A 19,233-nucleotide genomic window follows, 5' to 3' on the forward strand; every position below is an offset into this window, starting at 1 on the left:
AGGAATTGTTGTTTTAAAAAAACACAAAGATTCCAATTAATAAAGGAAAAGGCAATCATAGTAAGGAAAAATAAATTTCCTAACGAATTCCTTAACTAAAGGATCCCTTTTCTCTTATATATATAAAAAAATTAAACCGTGAAAAAATCAAATTTGCTAAATATTGAAAGCATGAATTGAACCCACGCCTTGTCAAAATTTAAAGTCAGCTCTAACCACTCAGCACAATAATAATAATAAAAAAACAGTTGTTATAAAAAATAAAAAAAGCATAACCAAAAGAATTGTTTTTAAAATAAAACATAAGATAATTTAAAAAATATATAGTTTTTATCTTTGGTCTCTTATGGTTTTTTATTTTTTTTATACTTAACAAATTCTAAAAAATTGGACATTAATTAGGACATATAAGGATATAATTAGAAAAAAAAAATTAAGGATAAAAATATTGCTACAATAAATATCCTAGATGTTTTGGTATATGTTACTAGATATGGGACCACTCCGTGTTGTGGATGGAAAAAACAATGTCTAGGCACTAAAAGCATGTTTTAAATTAAAAATAAAATAAAATTTACTCGAGTTATAATCGTGACTACACTTAATAAGTTGGTTTTATTTTAATTAACTGATAAAAAAAAAGTTGATAATAATAATTTATACATAAAATAAAATTTTAAAAAAACCACGATAACTTGGAAAAAAAAAAAAAATTGGGCATTACCTTTGCTATCCTTTTTATCCCTTTTTGTGCCAACTAGATTGTTTTTTATTAAATTCACTTGCCCTCTAGTTTTTACATGGTTCATTTATACTATTATAAATTTTTATTTGAATCTTAATAATTTTATTTTGAATTATCATGTATTTGATATAAAAATAATAATACTATGAATAAATTATTCATGAGAATATGATTCAAATCGTTTTTCTATTCTTAAAATTTTTAAATAGATTTTCAACATGATTTATTACATTTATGAATTTTTTTTGCTTTCAACCGCACATAAAATAAAGACATACTAATTTAATATTTTATTTATTTTGCTTTGATAGTAATAAAATATTTTTTTTAAATGATAAATCATTTAAAAATATTGTGTTTCCTAAGATGAACAATAGATATGTTAATATTTAAAAATTTTGATATTTTTTAAATAACTATATTTGAAGTTTAATACAAATTCTAAGTAATTCTCTAAGTCTTTGCTTTAAAAATATTGGTCCCTACGTGTAGCGAAAGTGCAAATTAACTAATATATGACCACATTGCATATAGTTAATGAGCTTCATGCATAATCTTCAACTGCTCAATTATTTCACGCAAGTTGACGTTTAAGTCATCCAATAGGCGAGAAGTTTAGCATATGCCTTTTCCACCGCGATAAAGGCTACACCACCAAGAGAATTAAGCCACCCGCTTGCATAGTTATTTGTTTTTTAATGTCTTCAACTTCAATTTATGTACCAAACTACATTATCCTGAGAGAGAGAGATTATGTGGATCTCGTTTTCAAAGTTTTTGGCAGCCTATATTTATAGTTGTATAACATTCTTATACAACCTTTGTAGGGGGTGATTTAGAGTGATATAATGATTGTTTTTTAGAATATTTTTTATTAAAAATATATTAAAATAATATATTTTTTATTTTTTAAAATTATCTTTCAAATCAATATTGCTAAACGATAAAAAAAAAAAAATGAAAAAAGAGGCAATATACAATAGTAATGGTGGCGATTACAACACAAAAGCATGACTATAATTATAAATAGCTAAAAGGGATCAGGGTTTTACCATGGACTGCACAATGTAGTCCACAGTAAAACACTATCTCTTTTGCTTAATGTTTTTTTTTTTAGCTGTTTTCTTATGCCTTCTGAGAATTTTATTTTTTTTGCTTCTTTCTTTGTTTTTTTTCTTTTAACAAAATTTTTTTGTTTAATTTAATTTATTAATGTTGATTTTTTTATTTAGTTATCGAACTTTCATTACACGTTTTCCGAATTTAACGGGTTAACCTATATTTTTTTTCTTTTTAATTATTTTTTTTTTTGCTTTTTATTCTTTTCAATTAACTTTTTTTGTTTAGTTTAGTTTGTTAATGTTAAATTTCTTTCTATTTAGTTATTAGACTTTCAAGACACATATCCCGAGTTTCACGGGTTCACCTGTTTCACGGGTTAACCTAGTTTCACAGGTGAACCCAGTTAATTGTGGGTTGACCCGTCAATTTTTTTATTTATTTTTATTTTCATAATTTTTTTGTTTAATTTAGTTTGTTAATGTTAAATTTTATTTAGTTATCAGACTTTCATGACACAGATCCTAGATTTAACGGGTTAATATGATTTGACGAGTTAACTCGGATTTTTTTTTTTTAATTAATTTTTTCATTTAGTTCAGTTTGTTAATGTTCATTTTTTTTTTTTAGTTAACAGACATTTATGACACGGATCCAGGGTTTAACGGGTTAACTTGGTTTGAGGAGTTAACCTGTAATTTTTTTTTTGCCTTTTTTTTCTTTTAAATTAATTTTTTTCGTTTAATTTAAATTGTTGATGTTAAATTTTTTTTCTATTTAGTTATCAAACTTTCATGACATGGATTCCGAGTTTGACATGTTAACCTGATTTGACGAGTTAGCCCAGTTAATTCTAGGTTAACCCATTAATTTGTTTTTTTTTTCTTTTTAATTATCAAACTTTCACGATGTGAATTCAAGGTATGATGGGTTAACCTGATTTGAAGGGTTAACCCAATTAATTCATTTTTTTTTCCTTTTCTTCATTAGTGTTTTTTCTTCATGTTGGTTTTTTTCTTTTTAATTAATCTATTTAATTATCACACTTTTATGACACGACTTTACAGTCAGATCCACGTCCAATACTATTGGGTCTGGTATTGCAGTCCAGACACTTTTATGTTAAGAGTTAACCCAAGTTTAATGTTATTATTAATATTATAAATATTACTCTTGGGTTAGGCGTTGCAACCAAACCTAAGACTTTTGGGTATAACTTTGCAAAAAAACCTAACACTTTTAGATCTTGATTATTTTTTAAATGCAAAAAATAATTGATCCGCGGCATCGCGCGGGGCATGTAACTAGTATTTTCTATATAGCGTACATTCTATAATATGTCCTCTCAAGTTGAGGGTGAAGAATTGATATGAAACTTGAATCGAAAAGCAGTAAACAAAATAATAGAAAGCGACTTAATAAGAACATCGACAAATTGATTGTAAGAAGAAATAATAAAAAAATAAATAAATTTAAAATTTATTGAAATGTAGTTTCAAAGAACCTTTTAATTTTATCTATGCTGGTAAATATTTTTGCTATTGTATATGTAAGTGGAATCTGTTATGCATATATTTTTTTTCCACCTACATATTAATCGAGGTTTAATTCTCTTTTGGTATAATTTTAAGAGTGCATATCCCATATCACTTGATTTCAAGGATTGAATTAAGAAGTTAAGAAAAGAAATACGCTTTGCCCTCTAAAATTGCTTTATTATTTTTTAGAATATCTGTTCAAGGGTCTCTATATGATGATGGAAAGAAGTAAGATTTGATTTCAAGGAAAACGTTTTCAGCTAGCGTACTCCCTCCTCTTTTCAGAGACTATATATTAAAAAACAAATCGTCCCTCGTGTCACAAGCGTGCAAGTCTCCGATTCTTTGCGTCTCTTCACACGGTGCACGTATCTAGCTATAGGTATAACTGAGTCCAAGAGATTAACCATTGACTCTGCATTACTATATTGTTTGATAGACACACTCGTGCAAGTTCGAGGCCGAAAGCAACCGAGGCATAAAAAAAAGGAGAGATTTTAGGGCATTTATTCATAAGAAAATGAAATCATGTTTAGAGTTTGCTCCGGAGAGCTTTAACTTTTTTTAAAATTATTTTTTAATTGTTTTAACGGCGTTAATATTAAAAATAAAAAAATATTATTTTATTACATTATAAAAAACAACTTCTTAACTATAGAAGATAATTCATGACTTCACGGGTTTTCTTTTTTATCTATTTGACAGGAACATATACGATTGACAGATTACAGTCACTAATTAAATAATTGCAGGGGGGAATTTCCTAGTGGCTATAAATACGTATGTCTTCCACCTTTTTTAATGATTATAGTTGAAAGGAGACAATGAATTAGCCAATCGTTGAGACGATAAGAAAGGCACCCCCTTTTCTTCAACAAAAAGCTGGATGTGATTGGAGAGGGGGCCAGGGGGGGCTTTCACAAAATGGCTTCATCGGCACTCAAATAAATTATATAATTCAATTTAATCGAATAAAAAAAATACAATTGATAGAGTAAAGTACGTATAAAAATCACCAAAGGCTAAGATACCTTCTGGGAGAGCTCACTGCTAATTAAAATGACATCATTAGTTGAAAACAAAATCAATAGTCGCCCTCAAGAAACTCCTGGAGCCTAAAACCATATATTATGACAAAATATCTTATTCAATAAGGCTATATTACGTTTTAAGGATAAGAGTAATTAAATAATAATAAAATAGTTTAATGATACATACAGGGTGACAAATGAAGCCAACGACAGTTAAATAATTAATGAACAACAAGTAACCCATCTTAATTTACAAATTGAAGTTATTATGAAATTATTTTTTCTCATTGTATTTTTTCCCTGATTTTTAGCTTCTTTAGTAATAGTCTGTATTTTCAGGAAGCCCGCGTCTGGAAAAAATTATTTTCGGCTCTCACAATATCGTCTGATATAGATGATACTTCCACAGTGCAAATGCACCAGTCGTGTAAATTAAATGTGACATGGTTTTCTTCGCCGTCGATGGCAATATTGCATGCGCTGTAATAATAATAAATCAAGCCCCGACCACCTCCAGGTACGTTTTGAAACCAAGACTGAGCTCTGTTACATTTGGATTCCACGTCAGGGCTTTGGTCAGTGGTCACGAGTGGGAGGGACACTTGGAAAGTATCTAGAAGGCCAACAGACGCGGGCTTCTTGTCGCATTGCAAAATGAGGTCACACTTCGGTCCAAATATTACACGAATACTACGCTGCTACAGCACTGGGAAGGAAAATGCGGCCATCGGAAAAGATAATTAATGTCACCGGCTATCATTTTCTTAATAACCTTGTTAGGCTAATAAAAAATAGATTAAAAGCCTCCATATTCATCACACACACACTTCTCTTACTTGCGGGGCCAACGGGGGTGAGGTGAAAGCTCTCCAACCGTGAGCCACCACTAATTTGATCATTGATCTTTTATTGACAATCTCTACCATGGGCTCCGTAGTGCATCTTGAATACTATTAATATAACATAATTCATTATAAAACAACAGAGCCACCACTAGCCTTGGATCATATATATAAAAGAGGGCGAACCGAAGCCATGAGCATATATTATATTATACTCTAAAATCATGTGGGAAAAAAACTGTTTTGACACTGTGGGCTCGCTAGATTTAGCTTCACGGCTGTTCGTCTCTGATCCTCAGGGATAGTGCTTTGGTCTTGGCCTATATATATATATATATAAAACAAGGGGCAAGGGGAAACCGCCACATGAATAGATCAGGGGAGTATTCGAGAAACCTCGAACAAATCATGGTGCCATAAATTAAGGTTTAATTTGTAATAGTAACTTGCTGGTCATGGAAGCAACTATCAGTGCAGGTAAACCAGTGTATGTTCTATTGCACCGACGGAAAATAATTACAATACCCTTGTGTGACAAGTAACTTAATTTGCGTCTGCTCATAATTAATCAATTAATTAAATAATATAATCTCACACCGACCTCTCGGTAACAATATTAAATGTTGTAGTTACGCTACCATTCTTCTAAGCTAAATTACCGAGGTGATGCCAAATGGGATGAACAGCAAACGACCAACTTACCAGCAGAGTTTCAGAATGCAACATTAATCTGAACCAGCAAACGACCAGACAATGAATAACCAGTTCATCTGCAGAGAGTAGTTATAAATCAAGAACACGGCAAAAAAAATCAGAAAACATTGCTTTGATCCACACAGATAGCCTGGTTAGGGTTAGAGAGAAGATTGTATCCAAATATTTCTTGAACAAGATATATGATGGCATGCTTCCCGAACAACAGCAAGAAAAACCCCACCAATCTATAAACTTAGCCCAGATTCATGCTTCAATGTTTTTTTACAATGAATGAGGAGGAGGTGCATGATCATATTGCACACATTGCATCATCATCAACTTCAATAATGCCTTTTTCTACTCAACACGCCTTTTATTAAATATAGCCACCCAACAAAATACTTCAACTCGAAGGGACCGGTCCTTTCCATGCAGCACTAAAAGAAATGCATGCATTTTTAGCCGGATCTTCAAATTAAAGAAATGCATGTATGGATCATGTTTTAACTAGAATTGACCAGGTTGATCTAGTGATGAATCAACCTATTAAATCAATTAGGTTTGTATAAAATCATGTCTTTTTCTATTTAAATTAAAGCATGGCTTGCATTAAACTCTAAATCAAGAATTTTTTAAGTGAATCAACCAAGCTAGATTATACCACATTTAATAACTATAATTTATATCACATAAATATTTGATGCGATGTGAGTTGAGATCACCATTACTCTTTTTGCTTTTTAATTTTCGGTTCATAACAAGAAAAAAAGGACAGCACTCTATGGGAAAATCAAGGTTAATATATATTTTTTAAAAAATCTCAATTTAGTCTTAAACCTATATATATTATCAATTAAACCCTAAATGTTTCATAGAAATTCACAATCATGTCTTCTTGTAAATGTTTCTTATTGTATTAGAGAAGAAAGTTTGCACTTCATACTAAAATCTTATTGATTATTAGTTTTTTTTTTATCTTTTTTTAATTTACATTTTAGTAAATAAAATATGTGCCATGAGCTTAAATAAATAAAAGAAATTGACAAAACCAAAATTTAGAAATTTAAAAAAATTTGAGACTTAATTAATAAAATTTAGAGGTTCCGGGGTACAATTGATAAGCAATAAATATATGGGCAAGAAACTAAAGTAAGGTTTTTCTCATTCTTTATTATCGGATATTGATCTCCCTGTTCTCTTATAACTAATTAAATTAATATATCCTTATTGATTACTACTTCCTCGAAATTTCATTTACTCTCGTAGAGTAATTAACTAACCACCGATCACAATCTAATCTATTTTCAATATATATATACACATTGAAAATTTTACCTACATGCGTGTGTTCAATTATATAATCATACGTTTTAAATTCCTATATGGAATCAAAGTGCCCATGCATGGTATTCTTGGATGAGTCAAGGGAGACAGAGCTCCCACGATTCCCGAAAGTATAAATGTCATGGCATCTAGTGCCCATACCATATGTTGTATTTGTTGGGTTCTCAAATGCCATGCATGCGGTAAAAATAAAAAAAATAAAATTATTTAAAAAAGTTTAATATCTTTTTAGATAGATCTATATATAATTGTTTATAAATTTATTATTTGAAAATCTAATCTTCTTCAGCTTTGAATATTTATTTAAAAGATATATTGTCACAAACCACAAGTCGTTCATTTATCCGATCTTTAACAGTAATTCACAAGAACTACCAATAAAAAATCTCTTAAATCCTTATTTAGAAGAGAGGGATGGATATGTCTAAAGTGTTAGCTCTCTATTTTGTGACTTACATAGTGTTTATGTTTGACAGATAATCACAAAAATAAAATGCATAACTTGCTATTTATAGAAAAATATCAGGTGTATCGTTTAACAATGTGTCATGATCCCCTGAATATTAAAAAAGTCATTAGTGATTTGACTTAACCTTTAAAGCATGTAGTAAGTCTGACATGTTAAATCATTTTTGTTTTCTATATAATAATCATTGATTGTTCAAATAAGATTTGAAATTTTTTTTCAAATCTCATTCCATATTGGCCAAGAATCTCCCAATTAATACTATTTGAGAATTGATAGAATATTTTTTCTAATTTACTTAGGATGATAAATCATCTCTTGATCACTTAAATACTTTCATATTATATCAAATGTCTGCCTTCTCATTACCTCAATTAAGATAATATATAACAAAATCAAAGTATAATATTTTTTTATATAAGATAATTTAGTGATTTTAAATCCAAGAACCACTTAGAAAATCGTCGCGCGAGCTTTTGTATAGACATATGTAATCTCTCCATATGAAATTTTCATGCGTGTTAATTCAATGTACTTGTTTTATGATAAACACCTATATATTAGTTTTTATATCCCTTATATCTCAGCTTATAAGAACAATTGTTTCTTTTCATATATATATAAAAAAAAAAAAAACAGAATATGTACTATTCTTTACTACTCTAATAAATGTTTAGTATTTAAGAGAGCATCAACCAAGAATATCTTAGAACCAATACTTTGATACAATAGAAATCTCATAATTATAACAACTTTATAAGTTTTTTTTGCAAAATATTTTTGTCTCAAGGATTTTAACTTTACTTTAGATTCATAAAATCAAATATTAGATATTAATCTAATATTACATGAATTAATATTGAAAATAAATTAAATTTTTATCAATAATAAAATATAATATAACTTATAACGAATCAATTTTGCTACTAAGACTGGTATCTCATCTTTGTCAAGTGAGGCAAAGCACGTGTTTGACGTGCATAAGCATGCCCGGGGGGATTCAAGGCGGAAACGAGGCAGGATTACTGATACGGTCCAACTCAGCCGCTAACAAAGTAGATAGCCACCTCGGGGATCTGTATGTTGTTACTTCTCGCCTTTTAATTAGTAGGAATGGCTTCTTAGGAGTAGAAGATAATATAATTTAATGGAGAATTGGATTGGTCAGCACCGTTTATTCATCATGAAAACAAAAAAGCCAAATTGCAAGAGGAAGGTGAGTCATGAATAAGGTCTCGATTTCTGACTCAGCCATGACTATGACTCTCATCATCAACTCTCGTCTTTTGTCAAACATGTAGGCCTCTTCTTCTAGGTTCAGCTAGATGATACATGTGACCCATGGCATGGATGCTAATGGTGGGTCATGTCATGCATGGACCATGGATGGATGGATGGATGGATGCCCATGGATACAGCTGAAATATTGGGTTTGAAAAGGGTTTGGTATTGGAATATACTTTGCCTTCTGATAGCCCACCAGACAGAAATGAAAAGTACCCTTCCACCTCTGTGTTTATGGGACCCACTCCACGTCATCCACACATGGCGCCGTGTTGGAGTTTGAATTTGCACGCTACTTCTTTAGACCCACTCTCTTCAATTACGTCAATGCCATCCATGTCCTCTATCCTCTTGACAAAAACAATTTTCCCTAGAAAAAATTTATTCCTATGTTTTAAATAAAATATATTTTAAAAATTAATTATTACTACATTTTTAAACATCTTTCCACGATGAAGCGAGAAAAACGCCACCTCTGGTTTTAACTTTTCAACTTCACAAGAAACAAGGATTTCTTTAAATTCTCTGAATTATTGTCCACTTTTGACAATTCAATTATGGTAATAGTGTCGATCAACAAATATTTCAAAGTTTCGTGGCTGTCACTTTCAATCTATCGTGTGCTTTTAGAAGGAATTCTTTGCCCGTTTTCTTCACATGAGTACACGTTTTTAAAAACGACAATAGGATGTGAAATATGTTTGTACAAATAAGTGTGTGGTGCATCCTTGATTTTGTTATTTACCAGGAAAAAAAGGTGATACGACAAATGTATTAAATATTAATTTTAAAAGTGTGTTTGTATCTGTGGTTAAAACTTATTTTTTTATTTTTTAAAAATTAATTTTTTTAATTTTTTAAAATATTTTAATGTAATAATATCAAAAAAAATATTTAAAAAAACTTATTTGATATATTTTTAAATAAAAATTATTTTAAAAACAATACGGTACTATCTTATATTTGAAAGTTCAATATTCAAATTTGATAAGGGCATTGTTAAACAAAAAAATAGAACATCATTATCCTAGAATTTATGTGAGAATCCACGGTGAATTTAGTTGATTTTATTCTTCTTCTTTGAAAAATTAATATTCCCAGACTTTGGCAATGCAATGTGCTAGCTGTATGATTTTTTTAACATGAGTATTCAGATTAATTTAAATGTATTTTAATTAATTTTATAAGTTTTAAAATTAATAATTATATAAATTTTTAGTAACTTTAAAATTTATAAAACTTCAACTAATCATTAAATATAAAAATTTTCATAAATATGAATAACAAAAAACATAATACTACACCCATCGTGGCTGTATTTTGGCTCATATATATCACCATTAATTAACAAAAATATAACAATTATTATTTTTTAAATTTATTTATAAGTTCTCCTATTAAACTATTGTTATTAACAACATCCTTTAAATATTTTAAAAGAGTCCTCACCTGGGTTGTGTGAATGGACCGTTAGATTTAATATGTTGCCTTAATATTTTTTTTTTAAATATTGTTTTGAAGATTTTTTTTAAAATAAATTATATTTCTTCTGGTCATTAATATTACATTTAGACTTATAAAATTAATTAATTTAAATCGAGTTAGCTCATGCATGCTTTAATTAAAAACTTAAGTTAACAAATTAAATATTTCAAAATTAATTTATTTCTTCAAATTAATAATATTATCAAAAAAAAATCATGTTACTAATTTTTTTTGTATTTAAAAAGTTAATCTGATCTGCCCCTGGAATGCATGGCAATTAACTAGTTGATTTTAATTGACGTAAAGAAATGGATTAAAAAGTCCAAGACTGACCTGTTCTTAGTAGCGGCCATGCCTGATGTATGGTTTCAACCTGGTCTTATGTTCAACATCTGTTTTACAAAAACACAATTAAACTTTAGCTTTGAAAGTTGAAATATTGACTGTAGAAGAGGAAATATATTTTGATTTTGTTTTGACTTTTACTAACGTTGGATAAGATTTGCATTTGATTACTTTTAATTTAGATGCTTTTCCTTCAAAGATACATTTTCAAAGTTTCGATACTTTTTCAAGCTTTTCCTCCAAAGACATGCATTTTCAAAGTTTCAAGTTGTTCTTTGATCGGTTAGGTGGAGAAAAATTAAAAAATTAATTTTATTATGGTGTTTTTAAACATGTTTTTAATTTAAAATATATCAGAATAATTTTTTTATTTTTAATATTAATATATAAAAATCATTAAAAATAATAAAAAATATTAATTTAATATTTTTTTATCACATCCAAAAACAGTTCATAAATATTAAGTAAATACCAAGTTGATCTAGCGGTTAAGACACTATTATATTTTTACATGGATAAAAATGCAAGTTTGATTTCCAGAAAACATACGTATTAAAAGAAATAATCACGAACCTCGAACAGGATTAGTTTCACCATTTAAAAAGATGTTAGGATAAAAGAAAAAAAAAAAATTAAGCACATGTGACAATGATAGGTGGCCGTCTAAATTCAAAATGGGCCTTGATACACACAGGCCCATATCATTACACCGTCTATACCCTGCTCCAAAGTTCCGAAATGAGCTTAGTATCTTCATATAATACTTGGCAGCCTCTCTTTAGCGGAGTAGCATAGTGCATCGGAAAATAGCTCCCCCCCCCAGGCCCCAGTTCACTGGTAAGGCCCATAACCAAAACCCATTGAAGCCCATTTTCTATTACAACATCACGCCCGACTACTGTTCCGGTTCTTACCTAGATTTGATTGGGATGCAGGTAAAATCCAACTTTATTTATATGGGCCACTCGCATGGACGAATGAGGGTTCACCTTATCTAACTCAATAACTATTTGATACATGCTCCGTAACGAATTATATATATTTTTTATATAAAACAATTAAAAATGTAGATTAAAAAACTTATGTATTATTTAATTAAATAAATTGAGAATTATATATGTTATAAATGAGAAAAATGTCATAAATTATAACAAAAAACAAAACTGAAAAAAATTAAAAGTTGCATATAGATCGAGATATTTAATCTTATAACATAAGTTATTTGGTTAGTTATGTTTAATGATTTTATTTGTTAAAATTTTTATTGTTATTTAATTAAGTGATAATAAAAAAAGACACATGAAATCGATTGAATAAAATCAAATGAAAAGAATATTATAAAAGGTTATATGTATTATAAATATTATTCATGAATAAATATTTTTTATTTTTTAAATAAATTTTATCTATATATAACATAGAAAAAATTAAAGATGAATTAGAATAATCTCTTCAAAACATTAAATATATACAAAATAAATTTTAAAAGTAATTTTTGTTTTAAAAAAGGCTAGATAAACAATAAAAAAAATAGAGAGAAAAAGTATTAATTTGAATATAATTAAAAAATCTTATCTAAAAACAAATGAGGCCAAGCGTTGTGAACCTTGCAAGTCATGCCTACATGCATGACCCCTTATCTTTCTATGATTTTTTGATGGGGTGGATAATATCTCACCTACCTAATTTTATTTTCAAAATAAAAGTAAGTGATTTGTCATTTGTTTTTCTTTAGATTCTAGCCACTATGATGGTAAAAAAAATAATCAAGATTGATGCTTTTTTTATCTAAAAATCTATTTTTAACCCATTTATTTTTTAATCCAAAAACACTTATAAAATATCATAAATACTTTGATAAATTTGTAAATAATCTCAAACAACCTAAAAAATTTACCTAGAAATCCAAAACCAACTTAAAACCAAAAATATTATGGAGCTCATACCTGTCATCTCAGAAAAAGAGAAGGTAAAGGAACACCTAGGATAAACTCTCCTCGTCAAATGAAAATCATTAATACCAAAATTGATTTTTTTTCATGGTTAAAATTGGAGTTGACTATGTTTTTTTTTTTTTTTTTTTAATCATTGGAATCCAACTACTTTCTCTCTTCTTTCTCGTACCATAAACTACAAAATAATAAGTAGAGTAAGTTTTTGGAGAAAATATATAATTTTTTAAAAATTCTAGGGACCAAAAGTTTACAATATAAAAAAGGAAGAGGACTACAATGAACTTTTTGATAAAATTTTTAAATGATCACCTGTTTTCTCTATCTTTTTCACCCTGGGCTTACTTCTTTTAATCTTGTCATTGGTCAAGAAATTTGAAGCAACTGGTCTTTAATTTTGCCCTAAAAAATACATTGATAAAAAAAGAATTTTGAGAACAGAAAAAAAAAAAATTACTACAGTAAGTTCATAGTAAAACACAATGATTTTCTTGTAGCATTTAGATTTTCTTATAATATATATTTTTTTATATCCTGATTTTCATGTTAGATTTTATTTTATAGTTTAAATATTTTTAAGATTTTTCAGGGATTTTTTTTTATTATTCTTGGATGAGAAGATTTTGATTTTTTTTAAGATGTGATTTTAATAATTATTTTCTTAAAACTATATAAAGTTAGGCGTCCAATCAGTTTTTCTAAATTGAGAAATTAGGTATTTGTTAAACCTAATGTGGTAAGATAAATTTATTCAAAAACCTGCCAATCAAGTCCCGAGTTGAGATTGAAATCAAATAAATAAGGTATGAATTTGCTCAAAACCGACTGATCTAATCACTGACTCAATCAAAACTCAATCTAGGAAAGAAATCACTTTTGTCAATCTAATTTTAAAAAATCCTATTAGGTAAATTGATGGTCTATGTTTTGAACATTTGAATGGTTGCATTTTGGATTGGGTTTAACAAGGACATAAATTTTTTTATTCAACTTTATTCTTTAATATTTGATTCGTTAGAAATTAAATTTCATGGTTTTTTTACATGGAATGTTTCCAATCTGATAACATATATTATAAGTTTAAAAAATTAACACAAGTTGACATTAATTTTTTAGATTTATTTTTTTATTTCATTATTCAACTTTTTTTTTTTTATAAAAAAAGCTTTGTGATTTCTTTTTTTTTTCTACGAGTTATCTTAATCTCATGACTTGGGCTGTGAGGTTGGGGAGTTAACCCGTGTTGGCTTCTTTTTATAGGGTATTTTTTAAAAACAATTAATATTTTTTCGATTATATCTTTCAAAATTTGGTTATTTTCTGGAATTAACATCATTTGTCCTGTTTTGACTTTTATTGAGCTATTCTATTAGGATAATCAAAGTCACGGAGTTTAGTCGTCTTACCTGGTTTTGATTGCCTTTTTAGGTCCTTTTTGTTTGTTGGTTTTTTTTTTTTATCGATTTCATCCATCTATAATTGATTTATTTGGAATTAAGTTTTGTTATGTTTTTTTTCCATTTGTTTTGCATTGGGTTATCATTCTCTTATTATTCCGGCTATAAGTTTATCATGATAACTCAGATTGAATGAATACAATTTTATTTTTTTTGACCCAATCTCATCATTTCATATTTAATTGGTTATGAATCTAGCTATATTATTTTTATTCTTTTGAATTTTTTTTTTCAAGATTATCACAATTATTTTTCTTATTTGATCTATTTATTATTGTTATTATTTTTTTTATCTTTTAATTAAAATAAAATCAAATTACTTTACCCGGTTGACAAATTTGCACCTGTAGAGCCTAAAAATCTTTTTTTTTTACACAAAAAATCAATTCAGCCATGGGGCATGTATTTAGTCCTTATCTAAAAAGTGAAATTAAGTTTTTTAGGGGGTAACTATAGAAATAGCCTTCACAGAAAATAAAAGGAACTATTTCGGGGCCCATAACACTAACAATGGTGTAAGCCCAAAACTTAAACCCAGTAGCCTCCTCTTCTCCACTCTCTAGACTGCAGCCACTGCTGCACACAAAAACAAAAATGAAGAAGCACACCATTTTGCAGAAGCCTTTCACCCATCTCGAAATGCACCACTAAAACCCTTGGTTGAATGGAGGACTCATGTCCAGCGTCATGAGAAAATCATCGTCCATTATTCCATCATCATCATCATCATCAGGTGAGTCCTCATCTCCAATCTTTCACCATCTCAAAAAACCCATCTCTTCCTCTTCCTCTCCTTCTTCTTCAATCGCTTCTCTTCCAGTAGAACCTGAACCACCTGATGATCTCTCCTCGCATCACCTTCTCTCCATCCTCTCCCATCCTAAATGGCAAAAACACCCTTCTTTCCAGAAGCTAATCCCAAATCTGTCCCCTTTCCATGTTTCCTCCCTCTTCAACAACCACCCTGATCTCAACCCCAATATTGCCCTCCAATTCTTCAACTCCTTACCCCTTATAAAACCCGGCTTTAAACACACTGTCAAATCCCATTCTTTTCTTTTAAAAATTTTGATTCCCAATAATTTATTTGGTGTTGGTGAGAAAATCCGCATTTCCATGATTAAAGCTTGCGTTTCTGTCGATGATATTCGCTTTCTGTTAGATTTTTTGAGGCAAATGAATAGAGATGACAACGATATTAAGTTTAAGTTGAGTGTTAGAAGCTATAATGAGTTGTTAATGATGTTGGCGAGGTTTTTGATGATTGATGAAATGAAGAGGGTTTATACTGAAATGTTGAATGATATGATCTTGCCCAATATTTATACATTGAATACGATGGTTAATGCGTATTCCAAGATGGGTAATATAGTAGAGGCTAATTTGTACGTGAGTAAGATTTTCCAGGCGGGTCTGAGCCCAGATAGTTTTACTTATACTTCGTTGATACTGGGGTATTGTAGGAATAATGATGTAAACAGTGCATATAAGGTTTTTAATATGATGCCCAATAAGGGCTGCCGAAGAAATGAGGTTTCATATACCACTATTATTCATGGCCTTTGCGAGGCTGGAAGGATTGATGAGGGTATTAGTTTGTTTAAGAAGATGAGGGAGGATGATTGCTATCCCACTGTACGTACGTATACAGTGATTATTCATGCATTATTTGGAAATGATAGGAATTTAGAAGGGATGGATTTGTTTAATGAAATGAGGGAGAGAAGTTGTGAGCCTAATGTTCATACTTATACTGTGATGGTTGATGCTATGTGTAAAGAAAGAAAGCTTGATGAGAGCAGAAGAATGCTAAATGAGATGATGGAGAAAGGGTTGGTTCCTAGTGTGGTTACCTATAATGCATTGATTAGAGGGTACTGCGAGGAGGGGAGGATAGAGGCTGCACTGGAAATCTTGGGTTTGATGGAATCAAATAATTGTAGGCCAAATGAACGTACATACAATGAGCTGATATGTGGGTTTAGTAAAAGGAAACATGTCCACAAGGCAATGACGTTGCTCAGTAAGATGCATGAGAGTAAGCTAACACCGAGCCTGGTTACATATAATTCATTAATTCATGTGCAGTGTAAAGCAGGTCATTTTGATAGTGCTTATAAATTGCTAGATTTGTTAAAGGAAAATGGTTTGGTTCCTGACCAGTGGACTTATGGTGTTTTTATAGACACCCTTTGTAAATCAAAAAGGATGGAAGAAGCTTGTGATTTATTCAATTCACTCAAGGAGAAAGGCATAAAGGCAAATGAGGTCATGTACACTGCATTGATTGATGGACATTGCAAAGCTGGGAAAATAGATGAAGCCATTTCTTTGCTAGAGAGAATGCGCAGTGAGGACTGCTTGCCAAACTCATCCACCTATAATTCTCTGATATATGGGGTTTGCAAAGAGGGAAAAGTCCAAGAAGGACTGTCAATGGTTGAAAATATGTCAAAGATGGGAGTGAAACCCACAGTTGCTACTTATACCATTGTGATTGAAGAAATGTTGAAAGAAGGTGATTTTGATCATGCTAATAGGGTTTTCAACCAAATGGTTTCCTTTGGACATAAGCCTGATGTATATACTTACACTGCATTTATTCACACATACTGTACCTCAGGGAACTTAAAAGAGGCAGAGGGCATGATGGCCAGGATGATTGAAGCAGGAGTTATGCCTGACTCATTGACTTATACATTGTTAATCAGCGCATATGAACGTTTGGGATTGACATATGATGCATTCAATGTTCTCAAGCGCATGTTGGATGCTGGTTGTGATCCTTCCCACCGTACGTATTCTTTTTTAATCAGGCATCTGTCGAAGATAAAACTGATGAATGAAAACAGCCATGTGGAACAACTTGATCTGGTCCAAAATGTCACCTTTTTTAATGCTGCTGATGTGTGGAAGATAATGCAATTTGAAACGGCTCTAGAGCTTTTTGAGAAAATGATGGAGCATGGTTGTACTCCTGGTGTCAATACTTATGCCAAGCTCATCATAGGAGTTTGCAAAGTGGGGCGCTGGGGAGTGGCCAACAGTTTATTCAACCATATGATTGAAAGAGGATTGGTTCCTAATGAAGATATTTATAATGCTCTTCTCAGTTGTTGTTGTGAATTGAGAATGCTTTCATCTGCTGCAAGACTAGTGGAGGCCATGACGGAACATCGTCATTTACCACTTTTAGAGTCTTGCAAGCTGCTTCTATGCGGCCTATATGATGAAGGGGAAAATGAGAAGGCGGAAGCAGTTTTTGTCAATTTGCTTCTCTGTGGGTATAATTATGATGAAGTAGCTTGGAAGATTCTCATTGATGGCCTGCTCAAGAGTGGTCTTGCTGATAGATGTTCTGAACTACTGTCTGTCATGGAAAAAAGGGGTTGCCAAATTGATCCCCTAACATATACGAAGCTAATTGAGGGACTTGATGGGAGTCATGGGACATAAAACTCTGAAATTGCTTCTTGGCTAATAGTTCTTCTCTGGGAAGAAGTCCCTTTCCATTTTGAACATAGAGAATAATGCAAATAGATGCACACCAGATTCGTTTGCCATGCAATCTTCAAATAGTGGACTGAGGGATTAAGGCTTGAATCGACGAATCTGCAGCAGCCTGTCAATGAAGGAACTGTTGTTTCATGAGAAACACTAACTATTAGATGCAGCAGCTGCACTATGTAAAGAGAGCAAATCTTAGTGACAATAACGAGGCAAGTGACTATTAATCTTCTCTGGTTCTATCTTGACATTTCTTTATGCGGTAATCTTTATTTTGCTGTATTCTAGTTATTTTGTTGTAAATAATTATTCTCAAGCTTTTTTTTTAGGAAAAACAGTTACTTTATAACAAGGTTAACAGGTGCACCATGGCAGTGGTTCATATCTTGCTCAATCTATTGTTAGATTTCTTCTGACCTTTCTGATGCTTCTGTTAGGTTTCGCACTCAAAGCAAATTGGGGAAAGAAACATCCACAATTTGTCGTGTACTCCTGCATGCTCGTATCAGATCTCTCATACGCATACAAAACCTTCATCACAGGTCAAGCTTGTTCAATTAGCATATTGTATATCCCTCTCTTCAATTGCATGTATATTAAGGAATTCGTTTGGGTTGAAACAGCACCAATGCTTTTTGCCTGTTCCCTTTAAAATGAGAAAAAGAAATCAAAACCAAAGTTTTAACTTTCGTTTTCACTTTCACATCGTACCTCTGTTTAGGCAATGATAATTTTTCTTTGTCTGTTCAGGAAAAATTCATTCCAAGTACAGATAGAACAAGAGTTGATTGTCTCTTCCCATTGGCCTCATGTTAAATAAAAAAGGCCGAGCATTTAAGCCTTAAATGTTGCTGCCCTGAATGTCTCAAGAAATAACACCCAGCCCAGAAACTGGTTCCTGGAGCATAGGTAAGTTTAGAAGTTCGGCGATGGATATTTATTATTGTCAAATTGGTGCACTTTTTTTTTCTTCATTTTGTAATACTTGAAAACTTTTTGCCATGCATGTAGCTTTTTGGCAGCAAGAACTACATAGTATCACAAAGAAATGTAAAATAGGCGGGGAACTACTGTAGCTAAGAACATGAATTGCCACAATGTTTTTTTGGGTCCTTGAGCATTTTTTATACTGATCATTGATTTTTTTAAAAAACTTTTATATTTCAACATTGTATTAACTAGAATCCATATTAATAATTTGTTTTGATTTGCTTGTAATGAGAATTTTGTGATTTTAAAAAAAGCTCTTGACTTTAAGTTTATGCTTTATTTTAGAAAATAAAATTTAATTTTATTGCTTATAAAATATTGAAACTGCGAGGATCAAATTTGACATTAGAGCAAAAATGATGACTTTTATTCTTTTTTTTTTTAATGAGGCATCTTTAAATAATTTGGCCTCCAATGTTTTTTTGTTTTTCAATTTTGAGCTTTGTTTATTGAGGTTTGGGTCCTATACTTCATTTATTTTGCTTTTCATTT

At 30.5% G+C, this 19,233-nt stretch overlaps 1 protein-coding gene across 3 annotated transcripts; it reads left to right on the forward strand.

The window, feature by feature from the left end:
- The first annotated feature begins 14,794 nt into the window (after nucleotides 1-14,794).
- On the forward strand, nucleotides 14,795-18,925 carry LOC118048326 (uncharacterized). Of its 3 annotated transcripts, none has more exons than XM_073410111.1 (4): nucleotides 14,795-16,762; nucleotides 16,868-17,963; nucleotides 18,189-18,293; nucleotides 18,502-18,925. In XM_073410111.1, the coding sequence occupies exons 1-2, from the start codon at nucleotides 14,920-14,922 to the stop codon at nucleotides 17,698-17,700; spliced, it is 2,676 nt and encodes an 891-aa protein (XP_073266212.1). In that variant the 5' UTR covers nucleotides 14,795-14,919; the 3' UTR covers nucleotides 17,701-17,963; nucleotides 18,189-18,293; nucleotides 18,502-18,925. The 3 variants fall into 3 exon arrangements, with proteins under 3 accessions (XP_073266212.1, XP_073266213.1, XP_034913834.1); XM_073410112.1 differs by having other exon boundaries at nucleotides 14,795-16,282; nucleotides 16,430-17,963; XM_035057943.2 differs by having other exon boundaries at nucleotides 14,796-17,963.
- The last annotated feature ends 308 nt before the right edge of the window (nucleotides 18,926-19,233 follow it).

This window comes from Populus alba, chromosome 6, assembly GCF_005239225.2.
Source record: "Populus alba chromosome 6, ASM523922v2, whole genome shotgun sequence".
In the NCBI taxonomy this organism is placed as follows: domain Eukaryota; kingdom Viridiplantae; phylum Streptophyta; class Magnoliopsida; order Malpighiales; family Salicaceae; genus Populus; species Populus alba.